Source organism: Bos mutus, chromosome 7 (assembly GCF_027580195.1).
Source record: "Bos mutus isolate GX-2022 chromosome 7, NWIPB_WYAK_1.1, whole genome shotgun sequence".
Lineage (NCBI taxonomy): Eukaryota > Metazoa > Chordata > Mammalia > Artiodactyla > Bovidae > Bos > Bos mutus.
In genome coordinates, this window is record NC_091623.1 from 104,800,142 (window position 1) to 104,826,545 (window position 26,404).

Consider the following 26,404-nt stretch of genomic DNA (forward strand, 5'->3'; position numbering starts at 1 on the left):
TGGGGTTGAGAAAATCTCCTGGAGAATATGTCATCTGAGATGGATTTTGAAGTTGGAAAGGGTATCTAGGGACATGCACAGAGAAATAAGAAGATAAGAGGTATGCACAAATGAGAGCGCTCAGAATAGATAGGGAAGATCAGTGTGGCCAAGCAGTGAATGACTAATAAAAATAATAGTGAGAAAACATAGCACAGATTAGGCGCTTCCTATGTGCCTGTCTCTATCCTGTATGATGTACATGTGTTTATTCTTCACAACATTCCTGCATTTGTTTTCTATTGCTGCCATAACAAAACTTAGCAGCTTAAAATAACACACATTTGTCATCTTACAGTTATGTAGGTCAAAAGTCCGGTACAAGTGTCACTGAGCTAAAATAAGGGTGGCAGCTGGCCTCTGTTCCTTTCAGAGGGCTCTAAGGCAAAATCCATTTCCTCACTCATTGAGGCTTTTGAAAATTTTTAATTTCTATGGTTGTAGGATTCAGGTCCTTGTTTCCTTGCTGACTTTCAGCTAAGGGCTCGTCCCAGCTTCCTCATTCCTTGGCTTATGGCCATCTTTCCCTATCTTCAAAGCCAGAAGAGTTTCTTATGTTTGTTAGGGCTTCCCTGGTGTGGCAGACGGTAAAGAATCTGCCTGCAATGCAGGAGACCCAGGGTTGATTCCTGGGTGGGGAAGATCTCCTGGAGAAGGGAATGGCTACCCACTCCAGTATTCTTGCCTGGAGAATCCCATGGACAGAGGAGCCTGATGAGCTATAGTCCATGGCGTCTCAAAGAGTCGGACACCTTACACTCTTAAAAACTCTCCTAGCTATTCTTCTGTCTCATCTATCTGATCAATTGTCTTCCTCTTTGAAGGACCAGTGTGATTACACTGAGTCCAGCTGGATGGTCAGCCTGCTTTAAGGTTCCTTACCTTAACTCTGGAGCTTCCCTTGTAGTTCAGTTGGTAAAAAATCTGCCTGCAATGCAGGAGACCTAGGTTCAATTCCTAGGTCAGAAAGATCCCCTGGAGAAGGAAATGGCAATGCACTCCAGTGTTCTTGCCTAGAGAATCCCATAGACAGAGGAGACTGGCAGGCTACAGTCCATGGGGTCTCAAGAGTCGGACATGACTTAGCCACTAACCCTCCACCTCCACCTCCAACCTTAACTCTATTGGAAGTCTATTTTGCCATCTAATGCAACACATTCACAGGACCTAGGGACTGGGACACAGAGTGTTGGGTGGCTGATTTTCTGCTTACTGCATCCTGCCTGCCAGGTGAGGAACTGAGGCTGCGTGTGGTTAGGTAACTTGTCCAAGGTCATCACTTAGTTCTTGACAGAATGGCTTTTGATCCCAAGCAGGCTGACACTGAAGCCTTTTCTCTTAACTGCAGGCTTCCATCAGAGAACTTTCCCTTTTTCCATAAAGGGTAAGTAGAGGACCCAGCGAGAATAGGATACTGGGTAGGGATTTACTGTAGCCACCCTCAAAAGGCAGACACAAGAGGTGGATGGCTTGAAGGGACACTCCACAGTGATTTCTAGTCACTTCAATTTTCCATTGCTGGGTAACAAATTACCACAAACTTAGTAGTTTTATATAATATCCATGTATTACCTTACAGTTCAGTCTAAATTTGTGACCAGCCTTTTGTAATATTTTTAAAGAAATGCAGTTTTATTATTTTAACTTTAGGCAATAATTTGCTCTATGACAACCACTTTGCAGAGCACAGGTCTGAGGAAACATGATTTTATGACTATGTAAGAATTATGGATATCTGAGATGCATGTTTCTCAAAAATAAGTGCTCCTAAGATTTTTGAAATCAGTTTATGACCTCATAGAATTCCTCATGCAAATTCACTAACAAATACTGAGGCTGTTCTGAGTTCTAGATCATTATGAAGAAGTCTAAAAGCCCTTAAATTATTTAATAATTTAGGATGGTGCTAACAGTGCAAAAGAGGAGAATGAAGGAAGGTACTGGCAAGAAAAATCAAAGAGTTCAAAGAAATGAGAAGTGAGGAGAGGAAGCACCACCAGGCAGACTTCTTGGAGGAGGTGACACTAACAGCTGGATGGTTAATCATTACACACAGAGTCCATGTCCTGGCTTCAGATGTTCTGCTCAATCTAGTCCTTTCCTTACTCTCCACACTCATCCTATGCTGCCAGTTACCTTGAACATATGAAGCCCTTTCCTGTCCCTGAACCTTTGCTCTTCCCATCTCCTCTGTCTAGAAAGCTGTTCCTTCAGATTCTTCACCCAGCTGGATCATTCTCAATCCTCAGCTCTCAACTTAAATGTCACCCACCCAGAGAGACTGTCCCTCAGCTCCCTACTACATCAGTCCCTTCTGTCCCTCTTCCTGACCCCCCACCACCCACCAAATTACTGGAAAGAATAACAACTGTATTCAGTGCTGACATGAGGGGTGTTGCTATTATCTCCATTTTACAGATGAATGAGCTGAAACTAAGTCACCGTCCCAAGGTCACACAGTGAGAGAGGAAGCTGGGATTTGAGTCCAGGTTGGATGATGCCACAGTCCTTAATTTAACTGTTACATTCTAGGTTTTTCTACATATTATAAATTCTACAGGTATTCATTTAGAAAGTCAGAAAAACAGAAGAAAGAAGGTAAGGGGAAAAAAGAGCCCATAATCTAGCCTCCCAGCTGACTCAGTAATTTCTTAGATTACACACTTGTGACCACTTATCTGCCAAAGTTGATTTTCCAATCGGTCATACAGTAGAGTGTTTTATAATCTGCTTTTTTTCACTTAACAGCAACTGAAAATCTCCTGCCAGGGCATCTTTCATTTCAGAGCAGTAGTATCTGTTTGAACCAGGTACCTCCTCAGGTCCAGGTAGCCAGTGAAGCACATTACATCTCATCCTCACAACAACGCTTTTAGGTTGGTTCTGTTATTATCCCCATTTCACAGATAGATGAAACTGAGGCTCAGGAATATGCAATAACCTGCCTTAAATCACCATTAATAAATGGCAGGGATGGAACAGGAAGGAGGTCTCTACAGCTTTTTGAATTCCTACGGCGTAACTGTCTGCAATGTCTAAGAACCGAGTGTTCCCTTGATGAAATGATGGGGAGAGCTGTGGGTGAGGAAAGAAGGCTGTTCTCAGCCTCCAGGGCTGCCCCACCAGCTTGGCTGGGGATACGTGGGTGAGAAGGTCTGAGTCTGCAGGGAACTGGGTAGGGTGAAAAAATACCTGACAAATGGAGGCTTTTCAATTGGTTATTTTAAGTAAAACAGCTTCTTATAATGCATGCCTTGTGTGGCAGCAAAACAAACATTAATTAAAGGAGACGCACGCACTGTTATTTTCTCTCCCATTTGCTAATGGGTTGGGGTCTATTTTTAAAAAGTCCACAACATCCCACATCTAAATCTGCTGCCTACTCTAAGGACCTCGAATGACAGATATGCTGGGCCACAGATGACAATTCAGACCCTCACCTGACCCACCAAAGCAGAGGCCCAGTCTCCCAGCACCCATTTCACCTGTAAAATCAGCTGGTGACCAGGAAAGGGTAGGGGCTCTCAGGAGGGTACAGGAAAAACGTATGTTTGAGTATTATGGGTTGTCCAGCAGGCTGCTGCTGCTGCTAAATCACTTCAGTCGTGTCCGACTCTATGTGACCCCATGGATGGCAGCCCACCAGGCTCCCCCATCCCTGGGATTCTCCAGGCAAGAACACTAGAGTGGGTTGCCATTTCCTTCTCCAATGCATGAAAGTGAAAAGTGAAAGGGAAGTCACTCAGTCGTGTCCGACTCTTAGCGACCCCATGGACTGCAGCCCACCAGGCTCCTCCAGCCATGGGATTTGCCAGGCAAGAGTACTGGAGTGGGGTGCCATGGCCTTCAGCAGGCAGCCAGCTATAAAGAGAGAGTGGTTTTTTCTAAGAACTTACCCCACAAAGTGTATGTTGGAGGAAGTTCCATTTCTAACACAAGTGTGATGCCCCCATTCCTTTGTGTCTAGGAATTATGGATAAGGGGTACTGGGGACCTGAGAAGGGCAACCTTGAGAGAGGTGGCAGCCCTGGTTCAAGCTGGACCTACTTTCTGCACAATGAGCTCATACCATTGGAATTCAATGGACCCAGGTTCACACATAAGCTCCATCACTTGCTTTGTGGGCTTAATAATTTCATCTGTCTGACCCTCAGTTTCCTCATTTATCAAAAAGTGGGTGGGATATGCTTGTGTGGCCTGCAGAGCGTGATGGGCGTTAGAAGAATGAATGTCAAGTATTCTATGCACTAAGCAGTTCACAGTAGGTGCTCAGAACAGTGGCTGCTGCTGCTGGGCGGTTAATATGCTGTGGGCATGTTCTTGTCCCATGTCCCCACCACAGTACAAGCTGTTCCTGCTCCACAAAATACCCTTCTTTCTATTTCAGAACACCCAAAGCTTGCCTGCCCTGTGTATCCCCAGTAAACGGCTCCTCTTTCAGGCCACCTCTTCAGATTTCCCAGTTGGGCATGGCTTTCTGCACCTCGGTACTTTCACAGCACTTAATCAGTGAAAATAGGATCGTGTTGTTCCCCACCCCATGCTGTTCTCCCCAGTCCAGGTATCACAACTGCTTCGTGTGTGTCACATTCATTCCATTGAATTGACTTTCTTAAGAAGAAACTTCTTCAGTATTCCTCATCAAGCTTGGTATGTAGTCAGTGCTCAATAAACACTGTGCCATCCTTCATTTATTCAGCATGTGTTCAATGAGCACCTACTATGTGCTAGGCACCCTGCTAGGTTCCAGGGATACAGCAGTGAATGACAAAGCCCCCTGCCCTCGCTGGACTTCCACTTTAGTGGCAGGAGACAGATAATAATGAATAAACAAATCAATAAATATATGGTTATTTAAAGAACACATTAGACTTTGATAAATGCTATGAAGAAAAGAAAACAAGGTCAGATGAGAGAGCTGGATGGCAGAGAGATTACTTGGAGGGGTTTATGTGAGGAGCTGATGTCTGAGCAGAAGCCTGGGCACTGGGACACTTTCAGGGAAGTAAGTTCCAGGTGGGGGAACAACTGCATATGTCTTAATGTGGGAAAGACTTTGGTGTGTTCTAGGAACTAGAACAAAGCCAATGAGGCTGGGGCAGAGCCATGGCAGGAAAGACGGTACCAGATGAGACTAGAGGAGGGCCAGATGAAGTTGACCTGATCAAGGCATTTGGATTTTATTTTCTAAGTGTGACAGATTTTAAGTGGGGTGGGAAACAACATGATCCTATTTACAGCTTCAAAAGGTCCCTCTGGCTATTGTGTGGACATAGGTTGTTCAAGAACAAGGGAAGAAACAAGGAAATGTGGTGCTAGTATATATTCAATAGTATCTCAAATGTTACCAGGGACTGTGGAGGATGACTGGATTTGATGGACTGGAGGTGAGGGAAAGAGACGAGTCAGAACGTCCACCTGGTGTTCGGTCTAAATAGCAGGGGCACAACGGTGTCATTTCCTGAGAGGAGGAAGATGGAGAAGAATAAGCACTTCATGTTCAGAAGGACAGGAGACTGATATTTAGGAGCTGTTAGCATCCACATCGGAGAAGGCAACAGCACCCCACTCCAGTACTCTTGCCTGGAAAATCCCATGGCTGGAGGAGCCTGGTGGGCTGCAGTCCATGGGGTCGCTGAGGGTCAGACACGACTGAGCAACTTCACTTTCACTTTTCACTTTCATGCACTGGAGAAGGAAATGGCAACCCACTCCAGTGTTCTTGTCTGGAGAATCCCAGGGACGGGGGAGCCTGGTGGGCTTCCATCTATGGGGTTGCACAGAGCCAGACACGACTGAAGCGACTTAGTAGCAGCAGCAGCAGCAGCATCCACATATGAAAGTTATGGGCTTGGAGGAGATCATCTGTGGTAAGATGGTAGACAGGGATGGGAAGAGGGCTGAAGCCTGAGCTCTGGACACAATAGGAACTTAAGATTAAGCAAGAAAGGAAGAGCCAACAAAGGAGACTAAGCAGGACCAACCTGCAAAGTACACGGAGACTAAAGAGAGCATGGAGCCTAGAAGCTAAGCAGAATGTTGCCAGAAGAAATCATCGTCACTACCACCACCACCATCATCATCATTGTATCATCACCATCACCACCTCCATCACTACCACCACCACCATGACCACCATCATCATTATATTATCACCATCACCACCACCACCACCACCATCATCATTATATTATCACCATCACCACCACCATGTCATCATCATCATTGTATTCATCACCATCACCACCTCCATCACTACCACCACCACCACGACCACCATCATCATTATATTATCACCATCACCACCACCATGTCATCATCATCAATGCATCAAGTGAACATCTCGATCCTGCTGAATCTGAGCTAGATTTGACTTGCTCATCAAATTCTCACAATTCTTGAGATGAAATTCAGGATCTCCATTTTCAGTTATAGAGACTGAAACTTAGAGAGTGAGCCAAAGAATCAGTAAATATTAAAAAATGAACAAATTGATCTACATGCATTCTTTTGTGAACTATGGCCACACTACACTCCTAAAGCTTATCTCAATGGAAAATAATAGGAACATAAGACCATCCCTCTTCAAAACACAGCTCAGCAAATTCTACTGGAAGAGTACCAGGCTCTTGTTGGAGCTTGTTGTCCAGCCCGCAGTTTCCCACCCTGGGACTCGGCACACGAGCCCAGACCTGCCCCCTCCTCTGGGGCTGGAACACAGTGACCAGCAGCTGGGCAATTAACATGACTCACTTCCACTCTACCAGGGAAGTGCTGCGTGATCTGCAGCTGGTGAAAATGGGATGCTTTGCCACTCAGGCATAGCATCTTGGATGAAGGGGACTCATCAGTGGAATTGTTGCGGTTGGCCAGTTATTTACCCCAGCCTGGGAACCTCAAGGCCCGATACCAAGTGAGCCTCTCTCTGAACATAGCTCAGCTGAATAATTAGTCAAGATGGACCTTTATCTCTCAGTAATTTAGAGGAGGGCCATCCAAGTCCTTGCCTTCATGCTCCTGTTTCCATTACTTTTTAAAAATAGCCATTTGAAGCAGATGACCAAGGGAAATAGCTTGAGTTCAGTGATCTCTTGAGTTCAGCTGAATGAAGGCACACAGGAGGTGTCCCTTCTGTCTCCTTCATCTTGGACAAAGCTTTTGAAATAAAGAAGAATGTCCATATCTAACTCCTTGTGACAGATGTCCTGGGCAGGGGGGAGATTGATGAGATCAGAAGCTAATTCCTGTTTAACGCCGTTCCACTCCCTACATTGACCCCATGTATCTGCTTTCCTAAAGGCCCCTGGCCACAGCACCTGCTGCCCCACCTGCAACCAGGACATTGCTCCAAACACCGTCTGCACATCTTCATCCTGAAACACTCTCCCCATTCCAGGCCCTGAGCTACAGGCTTCATTGGTACTTTTTTCTTTCTCATTACTAATACCTTCAAGATGAGTACTAGCACTCCATTTTATGAAGAAACAAACACAAAGAGATTTAATGACTTGCCCAATATCATACAACCAATAAGTTAACAAGGCAGGACCATCCTGTCTTGTCTGGCCCCTGAGCCTATTCTCTTAAACAATGCGTTCACCTTTCTCCATGAGGATAGCACAAAAGTAACTGGCAAATGGATCACTGTAATACTTTAGGTGTTTGTGAGTGGTACTAATAACTGGATGCATGCTCAGTCACTCAGTCAGGTCCAACACTTTGTGACCCCATGGACTGTAGCCTGCCAGGCTCTGGCGCCTTCCAGGAGGTTGCCATTTCCTACTCCAGGGGAACTTCAGACCCAGGGATCGAAACCTAAGCCTCTCGTGTGGCAGGCAGATTCTTTACCACTGTGCCACCTGGGAAGCCTAATAACTGGATAGATGATTAAAAAAATAAATGTCAAAATAGTGTATCCACTTCAATCAAAGATCTCTGCAATTCAGAGTAAGACTGAGGGCAGAAGTCACTGAACTACAGGGCACAGGCTACATCCAGCCTGCTGTTTCTGTGATGCAAGTTGTAATGGAACCCAGGCATGTGCACGTGTGTGCACATTTTCTGTGGCTATTTTCACACTACACCAGCAGGGATGAGGAGTACAGCAGAGACTATAAGGCCTTCAAAGCCTGAAATATTTACTACCTGGCCTTTTAAAAAAAAAAAAAATGCCCACTACCTCATCTAGAAAGGTAAATCCAAGCTATGAGATTTAGAAATACACATTTAAAGGCCTGTGGTGAATCCGAATCCATGCCCCAGAAGGAAATGCTAACTATCAGAACCCAAAGATGGTCCAGCCAGATCCTTTCTGTCTTTCATTAGCACCAAGTTATGCATTTAATGGTATGCTTAGTGTCTCACTGACCAAAGGGAAAAAATGTCATTTTCCAGAGGAGACCAGCATCTAGCAGGCAGCATCTGGCTCCCCAGGCCACGTCAGAATGCATTTACCCGGTGGGCAAGGACTGGCAATTGAGCATTTCTCTCTCTCACTGCCTCTGCCCCTATGGATCATCAAATCCTTATATATCTTCACCTCTCCAGTCAGCCTACTTCTCCCACTATCTATGGGCTCTGTTTTAGTTCAACCCATCATCATCAGTGTTAAAGAGTAAATACCATAAATAATCATAGTGACATCTTAAATCATCACCCCAGCATGGTTAGAATTTTAAGAGCAGAATGATCGTGGTATAACACGGATACAGAAAGGGCTAACCAGTGCTCTGATGGCAAAGGCAGGGAAGTTCACAGAGAAGGTGATACCCCACTCAGCTCCTTCTTATCTCTAGCCCCCCTCCCTTCTTCCACCTTGGCAGTCTCCTACTCATACTTCAAAACCCAGTACAAGTTTCTCCTCCACTGGTAACTTTTCCCAACCTCTGCTTAGCAAATGCTTCTGTGTTCCCTTAGTATTGCTTTCTTACTTGCCACATGATCAAGATAAAGCTACAATTACTGTTTATTATATTTATATAACATAGTGATATAAATACACCATCTGGATAATCTTAAAGTCAACTGGCTTTACTGAGTGATCGCTATGCTCCAGACTCTGCTCCAAACACAACACTCCACAGAGAATCAAAGTATCTGACCCCAAAGCCTCTGTTTGCCCACCACTTTCTCATTTTCTTCCTGGAAGGAAGAGACTGTGGTGTATTCATTTTTATCTCCCCCAGCCCCTGTGCCCAACAGTACCTATTGTATAAGCAATGCTTGTAAAATGAGTGAATAATCAGTATGATACATGCAGTTCAAAAAGTTCCTGTCTCTTGGTGATCCAAACCCAAACCTAGGTACTCCTGTGAAGAGACTTGACAAATGTAATTAAAGTCCCAAGCCAGTTGACTTTAAGATGATCCAGATGGCCGTCACCCAATCTGATAAGCCCTTTAAAAGCAGAGCGTTTTCTCCAGATCTAGAAGTCAGAAAAATTGGAAGAGTTAAGGGATTTGCCACACTCTCACTTGCTTGAAGGTGGAGGGGGCAGATGATGAGGGACGCTGGCAGCTTCCAGGAGCTGAGACCAGCCCCTGGTGGACAGCCAACAAGGAAATGACGGCCTCATTCCCACAACCACAAGCAGATGAGTTCTGCAAACAGCCAGTGAGCATAAAAGAAGACCCCAACCTCCAAATGAGAGCCACAGCCCCAGCCAATACGTTGATTTCAGCCTGGTGAGACACTGAGTAGCATCTAGACACCCTCACTCAGACTTCTGACCTACAGAACTAGGAGATCATCAGTGAGTTACTAAACTTGTAGTGACTTGCTATTCAACAACAACAACAAAAATGCAAACAGGTTTCTAATTCTGTGAAGATGATGGTGGCCAAACTGCTTTGTGTGGATTCCAAAGGTTCTGGGGAACATTACAAGAGGTGAACATTCCTGGGCATATATCCAGACAAAAATTTAATCCAAAAGATGCGTGCACCCCTATGTTCATAGCAGCACCATTCACAACAGCCAAGACAGGGAAACAACCTCAATGTCCATCTTCTTTATCTTTATGGATAAAGAAGATGGTACACATATGCAATGGAATACTACTCAGCCATAAAAAGAATGAAATAATGCCATTTGCAGCAACGTGGATGGACCTAGAGAGTGTCATAATGAGTGAAGTCAGGCAGAGGAAGATAAATATCATATGGTATCACCTATATGTAGTATCTAAAATTGGACACAAATGAATCTACATGAAACAGAAAAAGACTCAAGGCCATAGAGAACAGGAATCTGGCTGCCAAAGGGGAAGGGGTTGGGGAAGGGATGGAGTGGGAAACCGGGGTTAGCAGATGTAAACTATTACACACAGGATGGATAAACAAGGTCCTACTGAATAGTATTGAGAACTATATTCAGTCCTATGATAAACCACAATAGGAGAGAATATTAAAAAAGGATGAATAGGTGCATAATTGAATCACTTTGTTATAGAGCAGAAATTAATACAGTGTTGTAAATCATCTATACTTCAATCAATCAATCAATCAAAATAGTCCCAAAGTAAAAAAAAAAAAAAAAAAGAGTGAGTGTTGGCCATGATCCAGCATCATAGAGTCGTCATGGGGTGAGGAAGTCCATGTCCTTCTACAAACAGATCATAAGTTGGTGAAGTAGGGAGTACTCTGCAGTGACTGGAGTGGACAGGAAATACAAAGTCCTGGGTCCTAGTCCCAGCTCTGCCTCACTGTGTGACCCTGGACAAGTCCCTTTATGTCCCTGACCTGTGGTTCTTTGGTCTGTCAGATGGGGGCATTCATTCCTCTCCTGTCTACAGGACTATGAATCAAGTTCAAGTAAGATAAAAGTCCAACAAGCCACATAAATTGTGGCCAATTCTGGGGGAACATAGTGTTTCCTCGATCACCTAGGAAGTTTGGCAAAGAGCTATGCCATATTATAAGACTAATAAAATTCAGGTGAAGAGCTATGCCAAGTTACAAGACTAATAAAATTCAGGTGATTACGCAGAACTTCAAGGGGTTCAGATTACAGTTGTTCCATCCCTACTAAGAAAAGTGGTTCTTTGCCCTGTGACTCCCTGGGGGAAACATCATCATCATCAAAATAATGTCTTCTGTTTCAACAGCACTTTTCAGAGTACTTTCCCCTCTACCATTTGAATTGCAATAGCTTGTATCCATTAAAGGAAAAAAAATGGACTAAGAATCTTTCTAGTTCTGAAAATTCTGGTTTCCCACCACGAGATAGGGTTAGTCTCACCCACTAAACGGGAAGGAGACTGATGCCCAGCCAGGTAGGCAGCTTGCCAAGGATACGGGGCTGGTCACTGAAGCAGCAAAGACTCTCACTGCCAGTCCTAGCTTCTAATATTAAATAACTCCAGCTCCCTGCCTCTGGGATGGAGCTGGGAACATACAGACTTCTCACGTGGAGGCTCAGCTTTGCCTGTGCCAGGTCTGAACTGAAAGGGGGTTCACTCACACTCAAGTTCCATATTATAGCCTGAATATAAACAAAGCACTGGAATCATGTCTCATTTTGAAGAGCCCCTTCTCCCAGCCCCTCAGCTATTCCATGATGACAGTTATTCTTCTGGCTGGAATAGAAGTGGAGCAGAAGAATTTTTCTTTGCTATCTTCATCAAGTAGGGGGATGTGGGGAATCCTCTATAGGGTGTGCTTCTCTCAACACCCAGCTGATAAATATTCATTAAAGAACAGGGAAAAGGGACCCACAGTCCAGGACCTTTCTTGGAAAGACTTTGAGCTTCACCAGATGAGCCCCAAGTGGGGAGACCTTAGCTGGGTCTCTCAGTTCACACAATGTGGCTATCCTGAACACACAGTTTGGGGCCATGACTCCAGACATGGTGAGACATAAGCAGGTTAGAATTATCCTGGCCCTGAAAGTTATTCCTGAGCTCTAGAGTCTAACATGAATGGAGCCATCCAGTTCTAAAAGAGGTGGCATCCATGCAATTCACTTGTTATTGAGGCTGAGTGTGTACTGGGTGCTAGAGATTCCACGGGGCACAAAAGAGCTGTAAGTTCCTTTACTCTCGCAGAGAACGTGCTCGAGGGGCACAACTGACAGTCACTCACACAAATAGATGTCAGACATCAACTGTGATGTGAGCTGCATGGGGATCTGAAAGTCATAAGCTCGAACACTGAAAGAGTGAGGACTAGGCTGAGGTCTGAAGGATGAATAGGGTTGATGCATTGATCACGGGAAAGAGCAGCGTGTGCTAAGGGTGAGAGGCTTTTGAGTATGAAGGATCAAACAAATTTCTGTGTGACTGGAGTTACAGAATCCATGTTGTAACGGCAATGGTGAGAGAACCAAGGGCCAGACCACACAGGGCCACTGAGGAGTTGAATTTTATTCCAAGTGTAAGAGGAGAGCTTTGATGGGTTTTAAGCAACAAAGAAACAGGATGTAATCAATGTTTTTCAAAAGATCGTGCAGGCTGCCTTGTGGAGAGCTGATTAGGCAGAAAGTGGGAAGATGGGGGGGGGCGGGGCCGGTTGGGAGTTGAATGGAAACAAGAAATCCTGTTTAAGTGCCCTTGTGATCACCCAGAATTGGGAAAGAAGCATCTTCTCACAACCCTGCACACCTATAACAGGGCTAGTGGTAAAGAATCCGCCTGCCAACACAGAAGACGTAAGAGATGCAGGTTCGATCCCTGAGTCAAGAAGATCCCTCGAGGGAGAACATGGCAACCCACTCCAGTTTCTTGCCTGGAGAAACCCATGGACAGAGGAGCCTGGCAGGCTACAGTCCATGGGGTCGCAAAGAGTCTGACACAACTGAATCGACTTAACACACAGCACAGAAGGTGAACAGAACATTGGACCAGTCATCAGAAGACTAGTATGATCTGGAGTCCAACTGCGTATGACTCCTCGGGCATTAGGAAAACGATTTGCCTCTATGTGTCTCATCTTGCTTAACTGTCCAAAAGAATCCATGCATCCTGGCTTACCTACTAATGATTTCAAACACACAATGTCAGAGCTAGGCGTGTAAGAGGAAGCAGTTGGTCTCTGGTCCCATGTGATGCTTGGTCCTTCCTCTATCTGGTTTATTTTGTGTCCCTAGCACCTAGTACCCTGGAGAACCATGGGTGGGCACCAAGTACATCTCTATAAATGATTTATCACTTGAACATCTTCAGAAATGGGGAAACTCTCTCTTACCCCCATAATAGCCACCGTTGCCATCAAAACATCCCCCTCCTATTCAGACAGCATCTGTTTCCTGTAACTTCTGCCAAATGCGCCTGGATCAAGTCATGTGGCACAAGCCTCATGTCAGTCCTTCAGTGAACACACCTCTCCAAGTCTCTTCTTCCTGTACAGCCTCCCCTCTTCCTGCAGCTGTTCTTCAAAGGGCATGGTTTCGTTGCACTCTCATGCTTTCACTCCTTTGAACAAGTCTCCTTTTATGTCCCTCTTCCTCTGAAGCATCTAGGACAGTGCCATCCATAGAACAAGCAATAAGTATTTGTTGGTTTTCTTGGGGTGAACACTGCCTGCCTAGAGTGAAAAGGAATCTCCCAGGAACCAAAGCAAAGTGGAACAGACAGGAACGTGGGAATAATACAGAGAGGGTGACAAGGTCTCAACAATCAAGCCAGCCAGCAGGCCTGGGTGCGTGTGACTTGGGACTCCTGAGTTTCTTTATCAGTAAAACTTGGTGGTTTGGACTAGTGATTGCTCTCGTTGTTAAGCATGAGGTTCTCGTTAAGCATTGTCAACCCTGAGCTTGAGGCTGTCAGAGTACATGTTATAAAGGGATTAAGGGTACAGCAGCTTCGGGATGACACTTCCTTAACAAACTGAGCAGGATGGAAGGAGTAATGGAATAACTTTGTCACTATCTGATTGAGTCTGACTTGATGCCACGTCTGGCCACCACATAAAATCAGCCCATATAACATCAACATCACTGGTAATATCTTTGGGAAGCCCTGGACTTGAAATCTCCTAGCTAAATCCAAACAGTCACAGTAGAACTCTTGGCTGGTCATGTTTCTCTTCACAGCTTTGGGAATAAGAGAGGAGCATTAGCATTAAGTCACTTCAGTAGTGTCCAACTCTGTGCGAGCCCATAGACGGCAGCCCATCAGGCTCCTTGGTCCCTGGGATTCTCCAGGCAAGAACACTGGAGTGGGTTGCCATTTCCTTCTCCAATGCATGAAAGTGAAAAGTGAAAGTGAAGTCGCTCAGTTGTGTCCGACCCTCAGCGATCCCATGGACTGCAGCCTACCAGGCTCCTCCATCCATGGGATTTTCCAGGCAAGAGTACTGGAGTGGGTTGCCATTGCCTTCTCCGAATGAGAGAGGAGAACAGGACAATAATCTCAAGGATGAATTTCTCATATATGATTGTCATATTTACCACTTTGATCCAGATTAGACTATCATTTGTCTTTTACTTCAGTCAAGTTCTCTTTCACCGTGGTAAGGGAACTGTGCCTTCACTCAACAAGTGACATTCCCCGAAGTGGCTGGACAGAATGCTGGTGGTGTCTTTTCTTTCTAAAATGGTCTCCCCTCCCTTTCTTCTAATCCATCATTTTGGTGGCCTTTGCCAGCCAGGAGGGCATTGGCTAGAAGGCAGTCTGAAAATATTTCTGGACATGATCAAATGTGTGCACCGTGTGTGTAAATGCATTGCATTCATATATGTATGCTCATACTTTTGGTGTATATGTAACTGCACATAACAGGATGTTTATACGTGTTGGTGATTTCATGGGCAAGTGTTGGCATATCTCTTTGTTGGCATGTGTCTCAATGTGTATGCATGTGTGACAGTGAGTGTGAAGATGTGCTTGCAGAGCTGTCTCACCCCTGAATGGCAACCCCACAAGTCATCATCCACGATAAGGAACGAAAATGCACAGGAGGCTCTGACATTTGGATTCTCACACTCTGCTGACAGAAGAGAAGGGTGCAGTAGGGCTTGCCAGCTCTGCTGATGAGCTGGGGCCAGCCCTTGGCCCCGCCCACGTTTGTGCGTGCTAAGTCGCTTCAGTCATCTCTGACTTTTTTGCAACCCTGTGGACTGTAGCCTGCTAGGCTCCTCTGTCCAAAGGATTCTCCAGGCAAGAATAATGGAGTTGGTTACCATTGCCTCCAGGGAATGTTCCCAACCCAGGGATTAAACCCACGTCTCTTTTGTCTCCTGCATTAGCAGCTGGGTTTTTTACCACTAGCGCCACCTGTCACACAGCCTTCTATAATTGATGTCTGTGCTTCTGATATCTCTTCCCTTGGCCTGCAGGTCCTTGTCCGGCCGCATCGTGGGCGGCGTCTGGTGGTTCTTCACCTTGATCATCATCTCCTCCTACACAGCCAACCTGGCCGCCTTCCTGACAGTGGAGAGGATGGTGTCTCCCATCGAGAGTGCTGAGGACCTAGCAAAGCAGACAGAAATCGCTTACGGGACCCTAGAAGCGGGATCTACGAAGGAGTTCTTCAGGGTAGGGACATCCCTTGCCCAGGGGCACTTCCACAGAAGGGAACCAATACGGTCATTAAAATATCCCTCTCAGAGAGCACGAGATTACAGGCAACTGCTTAAGTGAGTGTACGCCAGGGACACTGAGAACGTTTCTCAGCTTTATACAGATCCCCCAAACACCCTCCATTTCTATATTCATGGACACTTCAAAGCTCTTCCACTGAATTAGACCCCCTCACATACCCTAGTCCATACCAAGTGCTTTGAGGACTGCAGAGTGTATGATATACAATTCCCTTCCTGCTCCCACCGGCACCTTTAGTCTTGTTAGTAACTGATTAGGAACAGTTGGGTTTTTTTTAATCTCTGAAAAATCCAGCTTGTCGTCCCCATGGCAGCCGAGAGCTCCTTGGCAGCCCCAACCCAGAGTCACTCAGTCCTCCATCGACAGTTAATTAAGATGTGTGAAGGGCCGTGGGAGCTGCAAATGATAGAGAGATCTGAGAACAAACACCCCAAGCCTGCTTTCCCATCCTCCCTGCCACGCTGTCTTCGTGTTCCTGGAGATGAGATTTTCCTGATAGTTCACACCCGGAGACTGTGAGTGCAGCCTTGGTGCCGGGAGCACTGGGGTGAGGCGGAGGGGACATATTAATTTTCCGCATACTGTTGCCCAGAGCACTCTGCAGCTCAGCCTGTCTGCAGCCCCGCTCCCTGCCGTGACCATCCTGTCAGGTCAAATTGCATCTTGCAATTGCCCTGCTGTGTGCTTTGTTGGTTCTGGGCCTGGAAGGTGATCTGAGAATCTGGGCACAGCTGATTTTATCTATTTCTCAGTTTCCTATAAGAGAATATTCAATATACTGTAGATCCCATGATTGGTCAGGGGTATTTCTTTTCCTAATTTGAGATCCTCCATCCCTTTTCTCCTTTCTTTTTTTTTCCCCCTCCCCAGGACATTGTTGCTTGAATGATGAATCTTCATGTAAAGAATCAAATATTTCAAGTTAGCAAGGAACTGAAAGGTGACCATACTGAAACTCCTCATAGAACAAATAGGGAAAGTTAGCAGTAGATAGAAGCCTGGAACCCAGGGCTCTTCACCCCCAAGCCAATGCTCACACTGGTGCCCACTTATGAAACAAATCACCTAGTTTACTTGATTAAAGACTATCTTACAACTCCCTCTACTAAATGCTTCACTAACATTCCCAGTAACTATCTCCATTCATTTTTCCTTGAGAGCTAGAATTTTCCTGGGCCCAAATATCTTTAGAGATGAGCTGGCTCAAACAAAAACCTAAATGTATGTCAGTATTTTGCCAACTCCTGTTGATATCAAGAAAATAATCCTGATATTGTGCGTGAGGAATAATGACATATTACATGTATAAAGAAATCTGTAATCTATATATCAATCACTAGATTAGATAGGTTGCCGGACTCTAGTAGTAACTGTCTTTAAAAAATATATTCCCTTTGTATGGCTGAGTCCCTTTCATGTCCACCTGAAACTATCACAACATTGTTAATTGCCTATCAGTTCAGTTCAGTACTGTTCCTCAGTCGTGTCCGACTCTTTGCAACCCCATGAACCGCAGCACACCAGGCATCCCTGTCCATCACCAACTCCCTGAGTTTACCCAAACTCATGTTCATTGAGTCGGTGATGCCATCCAACCATCTCATCCTCTGTCATCCCCTTCTCCTCCTGCCCTCAATCTTTCCCAGCATCAGGGTCCTTTCAAATGAGTCAGCTCTTTGCATCAGGTGGCCAAAGTATTGGAGTTTCAGCTTCAACATCAGTCCTTCCAATGAATACCTAGGACAGATCAGATCTCCTTTAGGATGGACTGGTTGTATCTCCTTACAGTCCAAGGGACTCTCCAGAGTCTTCTCCAACACCCAGTTCAAAAGCATCAATTCTTCCGCGCTCAGCTTTCTTTATAGTCCAACTCTCACATCCATACATGACTACTGGAAAAACCATAGCTTTGACTACATGGACCTTTGTTGGCAAAGTAATGTCTCTGCTTTTCAATATGCTGTCTAGGTTGGTCATAACTTTCCTTCCAAGGAGTAAGCATCTTTTAATTTCATGGCTGCAGTCACCATCTGCAGTGATTTTGGAGCCCCCCAAAATAAAGTCAGCCACTGTTTCCACTGTTTCCCCATCTATTTGCCATGAAGTGATGGGACCAGATGCCATGATCTTAGTTTTCTGAATGTTGAGTTTTAAGCCAACTTTTTCACTCTTCTCGTTCACTTCCATCAAGAGGCTCTTTTGTTCTTTTTCACTTTCTGCCATAAGGGTGGTGTCATCTGCATATCTGAGGTTATTGATATTTCTCCTGGCAATCTTGATTCCAGCTTGTGTTTCTTCCAGTCCAGCGTTTCTCATGATGTACTCTGCATATAAGTTAAATAAGCAGGGTGACAATATACAGCCTTGACATACTCATTTTCCTATTTGGAACCAGTCTGTTGTTCCATGTCCAGTTCTAACTATTGCTTCCTGACCTATATACAGGTTTCTCAAGAGGCAGGTCAGGTGGTCTGGTATTCCTGTCTCTTTTAGAATTTTCCAGTTTATTGTGATCCCCACAGTCAAAGGCTTTGCCATAGTCAATAAAGCAGAAATAGATGTTTCTCTGGAACTCTCTTGCTTTTTCGATGATCCAGCAGATGTTGGCAATTTGATCTCTGGTTCCTCTGCCTTTTCTAAAACCAGCTTGAACGTCTGGAAGTTCACAGTTCACGTATTGCTGAAGCCTGGCTTGGAGAATTTAATTGCTTATACTCCAATACAAAATAAAAAGCTTAAAAATATAGTCCCTTTTATGTGTTTAGGGTTTTCCAGGTACTCAGCAGTAAAGAATCCACCTACCAATGCAAGGGACCTGGGTTCAATCCCTGGGTCGGGAAGATGCCCTGGAGGAGGAAAGGGCAATCCACTCCCGTATTCTTGCCTGGGAAATTCCATAGACAGAGGAGCCTGATGGGCTAAAGTCCACGGGGTCACAAAGAGTCTGACACAACTAAGCACACATGCACACACACACACACTCACACACACATGAACATATGTGTTTAACACTTGTCCATTTACAAAGCATTTTCAAAAGCTGGACATCAGTAGCCCTAACATACATCTATTTAATACCTGCCAGTGAAGGGACGCTTTTTGGGAATAACGTCACACAGGACAATGCTGATTTTCATCCTGGATCATGGACCCTGACCAGGAGTCTGCTGGATGAAAGGTTAGATTCTGTGAAGGACTCACGGAAGGAAAGATGTCCCCTATCCCCAGGCAGTGCCCACAAACTTGAGACCTGCGCCCAAGTGTGAATGGCTCTCAATCCTTAACAGTCTAGCCTGGATATCCAGTAAGTGACCGGACTGTGTGTCCTAGAGGAGTATCAATCCTCACAACATTCCTTCTCAAGTGAGGGCACACAGGCCATACAGATGAATCACATGGGGAGCTTCTGAAAAAGATTTATTCTAGGCCCCACCCCAGACCTGCTGAATCAAAATCTCTAGGTTTAGAGCCTGCGGCCTGCATATTTACAGTCTCCATACAGGATGCTGGTGCCCACTAGAATTTGAGAACTATTGTCCTTGGAGCCAAGATAGTCTCAGAATACACACTACTTGTTCTGACCTGTGAGATAATGAGCGGAATGTGGCTGGAGAGAACCAGCATCTCCAGGGGAGTGAACAAACAAGTTGAAGTCACAAAGGAAGGAAGGTCTAAAATGAGTTCAGGAGGAAATGAGGAAAGCAGCTTGGCTGGGTATAGAGGCTTTTGAAACGTTAGCAGAAGACCATATCAAGTCCCAAGTTATTAACTTTATCGGACAACAAATTACATTCTGAGAACAGTCTTGCAATACGAGATGACTGTAGCTTGGCACCTATGGTCTAAAAATTCTTTATTGTTGTCTTTCAACGATGTACTCAGATTCCAACTGTAGTCAGCGCTCCACTTCTTCAGGACTGTGTAAATATGACCTTATTGAACAACAGATAGGTCCTCTGATGTCTTTAAGAGTCAGACAGAGCCCCAGTTTCTTAATTCTTCCCATGTTTAAGAGGAATCTAACTACTTAGCAGTAATTAAAAGATCCTGAGTTCTCCTATTCATTCTGGATTTGCAAGATATTTGCACTTCGGAGCCTACTGGTACTCATTAGAGCCTCTTGTTTTGCAATCACTCATAATTTGTCTCTTCCTGAGCTAATCTCGCTCATGAATGTGTGATCAAGCCACATTCAGCTCTTTCGTTAGTGTGTGTGCGCCGACCTCCATGCCAAGTGCAGCCCATGCTTCATTCCAGCTTTGTTCTGTCCCCGGCCAGAGGTCTAAAATCGCCGTGTTTGAGAAGATGTGGACGTACATGAAGTCAGCAGAGCCATCCGTGTTTGTGCGGACCACAGAGGAGGGGATGATCCGAGTAAGGAAATCCAAAGGCAAATACGCCTACCTTCTAGAGTCCACCATGAATGAGTACATTGAGCAGCGGAAACCCTGCGACACCATGAAGGTGGGAGGTAACTTGGATTCCAAAGGCTATGGCATTGCGACGCCCAAGGGGTCCGCCCTGAGGTAAGTAGCCAAGATTTGCTTCCTCGGTACTCCCTCTCCCCTCCCTGCCTCAGAAAGGAAGCTGCCGTGTCTGCCACAGGGCTCCAGTGCCACACGGGAGCTGTCGAGAGGTCTCTTCTTGGATACCTGTGGGCCTGGGAGATTCCAGCCACCTGCGATCTTCAGCCCGGAGGTTGGAAATGGACCCTGGGGCCTCAGCTTGCTCTGACTGTCACTGCCCGCGTGTTCCCTCTCCATGCCTCGTCTCACCCCTCCCAGTGTTCAACATTGATGAACCTTGTGTTTCTCTCGTGTGACTTGTAACATGCCACCCTTTACCAGACACCTCCACATCCAACTAGGCCACAAACAGGGTTCTCCAGCAACCTGGATACTTTGACCGAAGGTGGTTTGTAATGTGTGTCTCCAAAGAAACAAACACGTGGTCCAAATGAAAAATCAAGTCATTTGAGTCCTAAGATTCTAGCCATGGAAACTGAAATGACACCAATTGAGTGTCGGCACCCATTCTGTCCTTGATGCTGATTTCTCGAGCAAGAAGTAGGTAGTTCAGGAAAGAAACAAAGAGGACTTTATTTTCACATTAAGAGCCTCTGGTATGCATACCAAAGACTTATGGCAGAGTCTTATAGAACTAAAGTCAAAAGGCCTAGATTTAACTTTGAGATTTACTAATGACTGTCTTACAAAAGGTAAGACGTATCTCCCCGACCTTTAGTATCCTCATCTATAAAGAGAGGCTAATCACCTAATCCTTTCCTAGGTTTAAAGTGGTTTTAAGTTCAAGTGGAATAATCTATACAGAAGGTAATTAAATGCAATACAGTGTGAAGTCACCTGTAAGATATTATGTCAATTACAGAGGGATTAAATCATTTTAGGGAAGAGTAGCATTCAAGGAAAGGTGACAGTGTGTAAAAGGTTGTAAAAAGATGGAGGGGGGCTCCTAACCCATCATGGCATGACATCCAGAGCCACCTCTGCCTCCATATCATTCATTTATGTCAATAATATTGATCCCTACAACAATCTAGGCACTAGGCTAGGAGCTGGAGCTACAATTTGGGGGTAAGACAAACACGGTCCCTGTCCCCATGGAACTACATTCTTGAAGGGAAGAAAGACATTAAACACATGATTATTGTTTAATGGTCCATGACTATTATGATAGTCTATAAAACGGGACATAGAGGACACCTACTTTCAACAATTTGGCAGAGTAAAACTCCCACTATAAAACACCTAGATATACTGGAGAAAGATATAACAAATAGCCTTTTAAATGCAAGTTAAGAAATCTCTACACCAAAAAGGAAATCAAAACCATAGTAAGAAGCTAATTATTCTGAGGCTGCGCTAAGCAGGAAAAAGTTATAAATTATGTGACAACATATAATACATGAGCAAGAATCAGAAGTAAAAGTAAAAACATAAAAGCAATCAAAAATACTTTTAAAAGAAAAAGGTACTATCATAAAAGACCAGACATATTTGGAAAAGTACCAGTTAGGATTTAGAGAAGAAAAGTAGTCATTAATATAAAATGTCAGTGGAAGTGTTAAACAGCAAATTAGACAGAGTTGAAGAGAAAATTAGTGTACCAGAAAAAAATCAGATAAAATTCCCCAGACTATCACACAGAAGGAGTACAAATATAATAAAGAGGTGAAGAGACATGAGAGAGGAAAAAAAACCCAGGTGCATCATCTTTAAGTTCCAGATGGAGACAAGAGAGGGTGAAGCAGGGGTAATATTTGAAGCGAATTTTCTAGAATTTATGGAAAACATAAATACTCAGATTCAAAAATTTTGACTCCCAAGCCGGATAAAAAGATGAAAACCAGCAGCTGATTCAGTCGAAATTACAGAACAGTAAAGACACAGAGAAGATCTCAAATACACCCAGAGATAACAAGGTCCAACTGGAATGCAGGATGGGTGGGATGTGGCTGAGAAGACTCTTCCAAGGATACTTTTTTCAAGCTAAATGTGATGTGTCAATTGGAATTAAGTAAGTTCAGTGAGGGGAGGGGTAGACAACAGTCTGGGCAGAGGGAACAAAATGTGCAAAGATTCTTAAGACAGAAAATTTTGGTACAGCTCATAAACCAAAAGAAGCTAAATCCTCCTAGAACACAGGTAATAACTAAGAGAAAAGGTTTAGCTATGACTGGAGAATGATAAAGTGCAAATAGATTTTGTTAAGGACTTTTGTCCTTATCTGAATAGAAATGAAAATATATTGAAGAATTGTAACTGTCCAAATATCAGGAAATAAACATATCTTTAGGAATATAAAAATAATTGAATGTGACCTAATAAAAGGAAACAAAATGGCCTGGTATTTTATAAATCATGCATTTTTATCTGGAAAAACTTAAAAAGCTCTTTGTACCCATTTAGGCAAAGTTCAAAGAGGATCCAGAGGACAGTGCTTGGCAAGAGACTTTGAGATACTTACAAAGCATCACCCTAGAAAGGCCCAAAGTAGAGAATGTGTTTTTATAGGCCCAGGAACACCAGTGATGCTGCACTGTTATAATTTACTGAAGGTTTTATTAAGTCAGGGACCTCATTTGATCCAAATATTTGGATGCAAAGTTGGGGGCAGGGGAAAGGTACAGAAAGTGACATGAATTGCCCACTCAATACATTATCTCCATCTTCCTATCCCACACACAGATGCCCGGAACATAATGACGAAGTCAGTAACATGAACACAAATCTCAGGTCATCTGGCAATTCAAATGACCTTCCACTGTAACAAAAGCTACTGCTGAGTGACTGCCTACCACGTGCCACACACTGTGCTGTGCATTATCTCATATTATCCTCTTGATTTCCCTATGAAGGACCACCATCCCCATTGTACAGATGAGGAAACAGCAGCACAGAATTCAGTTACCTGACCAAGTGGACACAGCTAATAAAGGAGCCAGATTTCAAACCCAGGCAGTCTGACTTCAGAGCCCATGGTTGTACTCACTCTAACACTGTGCCCGGGCCCATGACCGACAGCACCATTAAAGGCAGAAGACTGGACTTAGACCAGGTTTCCCAGTACCTATGTACATGGGTCAAACAATAACCATCAACTCAAAAGATTTGCTTTTGGAGCCCAGAGCATCCACTCACCACTTTGAAGCCTGAAGGTCATAGTGAATGCTCACTTTAATGCACTTCTTTTTTTAATGCACCACTTTTTTGAGGAGTAACACTGCCTTTATGGGTTTTACATGATCCAGGTTTCTTTCTGAGATAAGTATTGAAAATAGTTCACCTCTATTAAAGAAATACTTAATTCTATTGCTTATGTCTCTGTAAGATGTAACAAGTCATTTACTGTTTGCAGAAAAAAAGACCAAGATAAAAGGAAAGAGTAATGAAAAGGAACATCTTCCAAGTCATACCACTGATGGTTGATGTGCAAGTCAAGAATACATAAATGGTGGTGGCCACATGTCCACAGCTCTCTCCCAGTTCTCCTTTCTCTCCATTGGCAACCTTTATGATAGCCATGGGGCTCCCTGACTCAAAAACAGAAGAGCAACTCTCATCCTAAGAGGGCCTTGAGTTGCTGGTCTGGAAAAATCCCTTCTCCCTCTATGGGATTCTACTTCTCATCTCTGCAATAAAAGGAATCATTCTAGAAACCAGTAGTGTAGAGGTCCCAGGAAACATACCATTGCAAAACAGCTGCAGAAAATATGAGTAAATAACCACATATGCACACACAGTCCAGCCAGGTTTCCTTCATGTCTCTGCCTTACTCGGCCAGATGATGCTGATTCCTCCAGGTATGGTCGAATACCAGCGAGTCATGGCAAATGAACTGCCACAGACACATGTGCCTGCCCCAATAATCTCAGACCCACTGATCTGATCCCAGCAAATGATTCTGCATGGCAGACATGGGAAATGAGCAGTGGCATAAAGGGGTAGTATTGATACACGATACCTTTGGTCCCCATTGAAAAGGGGCTTCAAGGTACTTAAAGATGATACAGAGGAAATCAGTGTTGTCCTCAAAGTATTTAGAATCACAGAAAATACCTTTCTAAACACTGTCTAACCATTCACAAAACTGCAGACTCTTTAGGAGTTTGTACACCACAGATGTTGCAAACCTCTCTTCCACCCTGTGAAAGGTGGGACTCCTGCAGTCCTCAAAGGAGGGTGCGCTCCAGACTTAGTGCCAGTGCCCACGGCAAGAAAGGATCTCCCTGGTGGTCCCCTCCACCACCTGCTCTCCAGAAAGCTAGACCTGATCACACCTGCAGGGCATTCACTCCCTTCCAGCCTGCCTCCAAGAAGCTTCAGGCTCCTCCAAGGCGGGTCACCCAGCTCTGCCCATAAGGTCAGAGAACTGATAGCTAAGGCCCAAATGTTCCTCTAAACCTTGCCAGGTCTACTTGGCAGGGGCCAGGCGTGTCCCTACAGAGCAGGAAAAGGCTGTGTCAGTGACAGAATGGTGTGTTTGTCTCTTCTGCTCTGGAAACAGATACTCAGGAAGCGAGGTGGTTCAGTGCTTGATTTTTCTATTTGGACAGGTGGCGTTTCTTTGAAACAGATGCTGTTTGTTGGCTGTCCCTGCATGCTGGGGGTTGGGTGAGGGGCTGAGTTTTGTTTCCAAAGCCCTGAGGTTGTGGATAAAGACCTGTACAGCCAATGCCAGTCACTGGGGGAAGATAATTGGTAAACCTACTAATTGTGATCTATTGCCAACTTCTGCTGCCAACTTAATGTATCTGCTGGTCTGAAGTTTCTTTTCTTTATTATGATAAATACTCCCTTCAGTTGGAAGCGATATGTTCAAATTTCCTAACTAAGGGAGCATGGCCCCTGTTTTCCCAACCCAAGAAGGAATCCACACCAGATTGGCCTGAGTTAAAATCTCAAGTAATGACACTCCTTCACAAACCATCTAGCAGGAGTTTAATGGATTTGCTGAGAGTTATACTCTAACTGGGACATTGGTCAAAGCCTGGTCTTTAACTGTGACTGTGGTTACGTGGAGTCTTCTCTGGTCCCTGTGATCGTGACATGTTTGTGTTCTGTCACGTCTTGTCCATGCCGGATGTGTGGGCCAAGGTGACAGGAAGAGAGTGCAGCTTAGTGGGTGAGGGGCTAAGACCCACTCCCCATGCTTTCCATGCAGCTTCACAGATTCCTTTTCTTCACACAAAGAACTGTGTGCTGCACTTCAGGGTCAGTGGTGAGACAGACATGATTCCAGCCCTTAAATGATGCATGATCAAGTATAGCTCATTAGCAGTATTATATAGATACCTGATAGTCTACCCAATGCCCTAAGAGAGTCAGAGTTAGCAAGAGGAGGAGAGTTAGCATCGGAATGGGAGGATGTCCAAAGGTTTCAAGGCAGAGGTAACAACCAAGACTGGCCCCTGAAGAAACCGTGATAGGTGAGAAGGGACTCCAGGTGGAGGGGACAGAGGAAAAGCAAACACAGAGGTGGGAAAACATAGGGCTTGTTTTCAGGAATGTGAATCCACTTGAACTAGCGTGCACATTAATAAGCAAGAGCAACAGGTTGTGGTCACAGTGAAAAGGATTTCAAATGTCTCTGTATTTTTTATTTGATGTCAGTAGGGGTCACTGAAGGCCACTGATGGAGGAACCATGTCAGACAGACTCCCAAAGATGATCTTGGCAGTGGTTTGTGAGAACCTGCAGGCAGGGAAGGTTATTTAGAAAGCTGTTGTGGTCATTTGCGTAGGAGATAAGGAATGTGGTTACAATCATAAGGAGATGGGGACAGATGGAAGAAGTGGTTCTATGTTTGTCATCGAAGTCTTACTTTAAGACTTGGTAGTTTGGGAAAGAAGTCTGTTATAGGCACTTTCTAGGGACTTCTGTGCTCCTCTTCAGGAATAACCAGGTACAATCTGATTCTGGCAAGGACAGAAAACAGGCAGACATGGGGTTTACCTCCCAAACAGAATTATTCACTTCAGTTCAGTTCAGTCGCTCAGTCGTGTCCGACTCTTTGCGACCCCATGAATCGCAGCACGCCAGGCCTCCCTGTCCATCACCAACTCCCGGAGTTCACTCAAACTCACGTCCATCGAGTCAGTGATGCCATCCAGCCATCTCATCCTCTGTCATCCCCTTCTCCTCCTGCCCCCAATCCCTCCCAGCATCAAGGTCTTTTCCAATGAGTCAACTCTTTGCATCAGGTGACCAAAGTACTGGAGTTTCAGCTTTAGCATCATTCCTTCCAAAGAACACTCAGGACTGATCTCCTTTAGAATGGACTGGTTGGATCTCCTTGCAGTCCAAG

At 44.7% G+C, this 26,404-nt stretch overlaps 1 protein-coding gene across 4 annotated transcripts in view; it reads left to right on the forward strand.

Moving 5' to 3' along the window:
* The window catches only part of GRIA1 (glutamate ionotropic receptor AMPA type subunit 1), a 350,905-nt gene that overhangs the window by 291,331 nt on the left and 33,170 nt on the right, over positions 1 to 26,404 (forward strand). For all 4 annotated transcript variants that reach the window (XM_005894393.2, XM_005894392.2, XM_070374901.1 and 1 more), the window contains 2 exons: positions 15,313 to 15,511; positions 19,856 to 20,103. In XM_005894393.2, coding sequence (XP_005894455.1) covers positions 15,313 to 15,511; positions 19,856 to 20,103 — 447 coding nt within the window. The remainder of the gene's footprint in view (positions 1 to 15,312; positions 15,512 to 19,855; positions 20,104 to 26,404) is intronic.